Raw genomic sequence first — 1,249 nt, 5'->3', positions numbered from 1 at the left:
AATGAATTATTTTTGCCAAAGCATGTTCTCTAGTACATTGGGAAACAGCATCCAGAATAATTTAGTAAGTATGTGTTGTGATGGTAGCATTTATTTCCTCTCTACACACATTATGTAACTCGGAGTAAACTGTGTAATTCATTTACTGACAGTACAAAATTTCTTCTTTAATTTATTAATTTTTATGCCTATGGTTATCTGTTAAAAAGTAAGTTTCCTTCCTTCCTCATTCCCTAGCCTCCCAGTTCCTCTCTACAGCGGCAACCATTTATGTTTTTTAAAATTGAAATCCATGTAATCACGGTTTGATGCTCGTAATGTATGTGTCCTTTCATCTCTCGGCCTTTGGTTAAGATCGAGTGCCTTTGTGTGTGTGTGTGTGTGCAGTGTAATTGCTGGTTCTAAGTTAGGGGACCGGCGAGCAGCAGTTACTAGGCACACGTTGGGCATATATGAGCAGAGGTGAGCAGCGTCACTCTTGCGGTGATGTCTCTCCGTGTAACCAGCCTCTGGAGCCGGGGTTTCCACAGCGTCTGTGTGTGTTTCACTTTCCAGTTGCAACATGAGAAAGCCGAACTGGAGCAGCACCTCGAGCAGGAGCAGGAATTCCAGGTCAACAAACTGATGAAGAAAATTAAGAAGCTGGAGAACGATACCATTTCTAAGCAGCTGACCTTAGAGCAGGTAAGCATGGAAAGCTCTCGCCACACATTTCCCCCCCTCACGGCACCCACTGTTCTTTCAAGCCTGAGGGTGCCATGAGGACTTTCAGGGAAGAACATTTCTCAGCTCTTCTTCCCATGGGGAGACTTCGTTTCTGAAGGAAGCACTGAAGGCCTGCACAGCACCTGCTCCCTCTCACGCACACTTTCTCTTTCTCTAACCGCCGTGAATAAACCTTGAGGAGATGCTGTGTTGTTCTGATTGACAGGCAGGAAACGTTAGGTTCCTATTTGCAAAGGGGGAAGAATGTGTTTTTAACCACAGGACAGTTTCTGTGAAAGTTCCCGAGACAGTGTTGCTTCTATTTCAAGGGTTTTTTAGAACAAACGTTAGCTTTTTTTTGTTTGTTTTTTTGTTTTTAATTACTAGCAACCGTATATGAACTCTGTCTCCTCCCACCTAGATTTGTGGGTTCAGATATGGTTGCACACCTGATTCAGCCACTAACTAGTTGTGTGGCCTTGAATTGACTTCATTTCTCTGGCCCAACTTTTCCATTTGTAAACAGAGAAGGACACACTAAATT

The 1,249-nt window shown here is 43.4% G+C and overlaps 1 protein-coding gene across 1 annotated transcript in view; it reads left to right on the top strand.

Annotated features, from left to right (window-relative positions):
• The window catches only part of CCDC6 (coiled-coil domain containing 6), a 76,126-nt gene that overhangs the window by 35,582 nt on the left and 39,295 nt on the right, over positions 1–1,249 (top strand). The window contains exon 2 of the mRNA XM_015571815.1: positions 556–684. Coding sequence (XP_015427301.1) covers positions 556–684 — 129 coding nt within the window. The remainder of the gene's footprint in view (positions 1–555; positions 685–1,249) is intronic.

This window comes from Myotis davidii, unplaced genomic scaffold (genome assembly GCF_000327345.1).
Source record: "Myotis davidii unplaced genomic scaffold, ASM32734v1 scaffold1187, whole genome shotgun sequence".
NCBI classification, from domain to species: domain Eukaryota; kingdom Metazoa; phylum Chordata; class Mammalia; order Chiroptera; family Vespertilionidae; genus Myotis; species Myotis davidii.
This window is presented reverse-complemented; position numbering and strand designations above follow the sequence as displayed.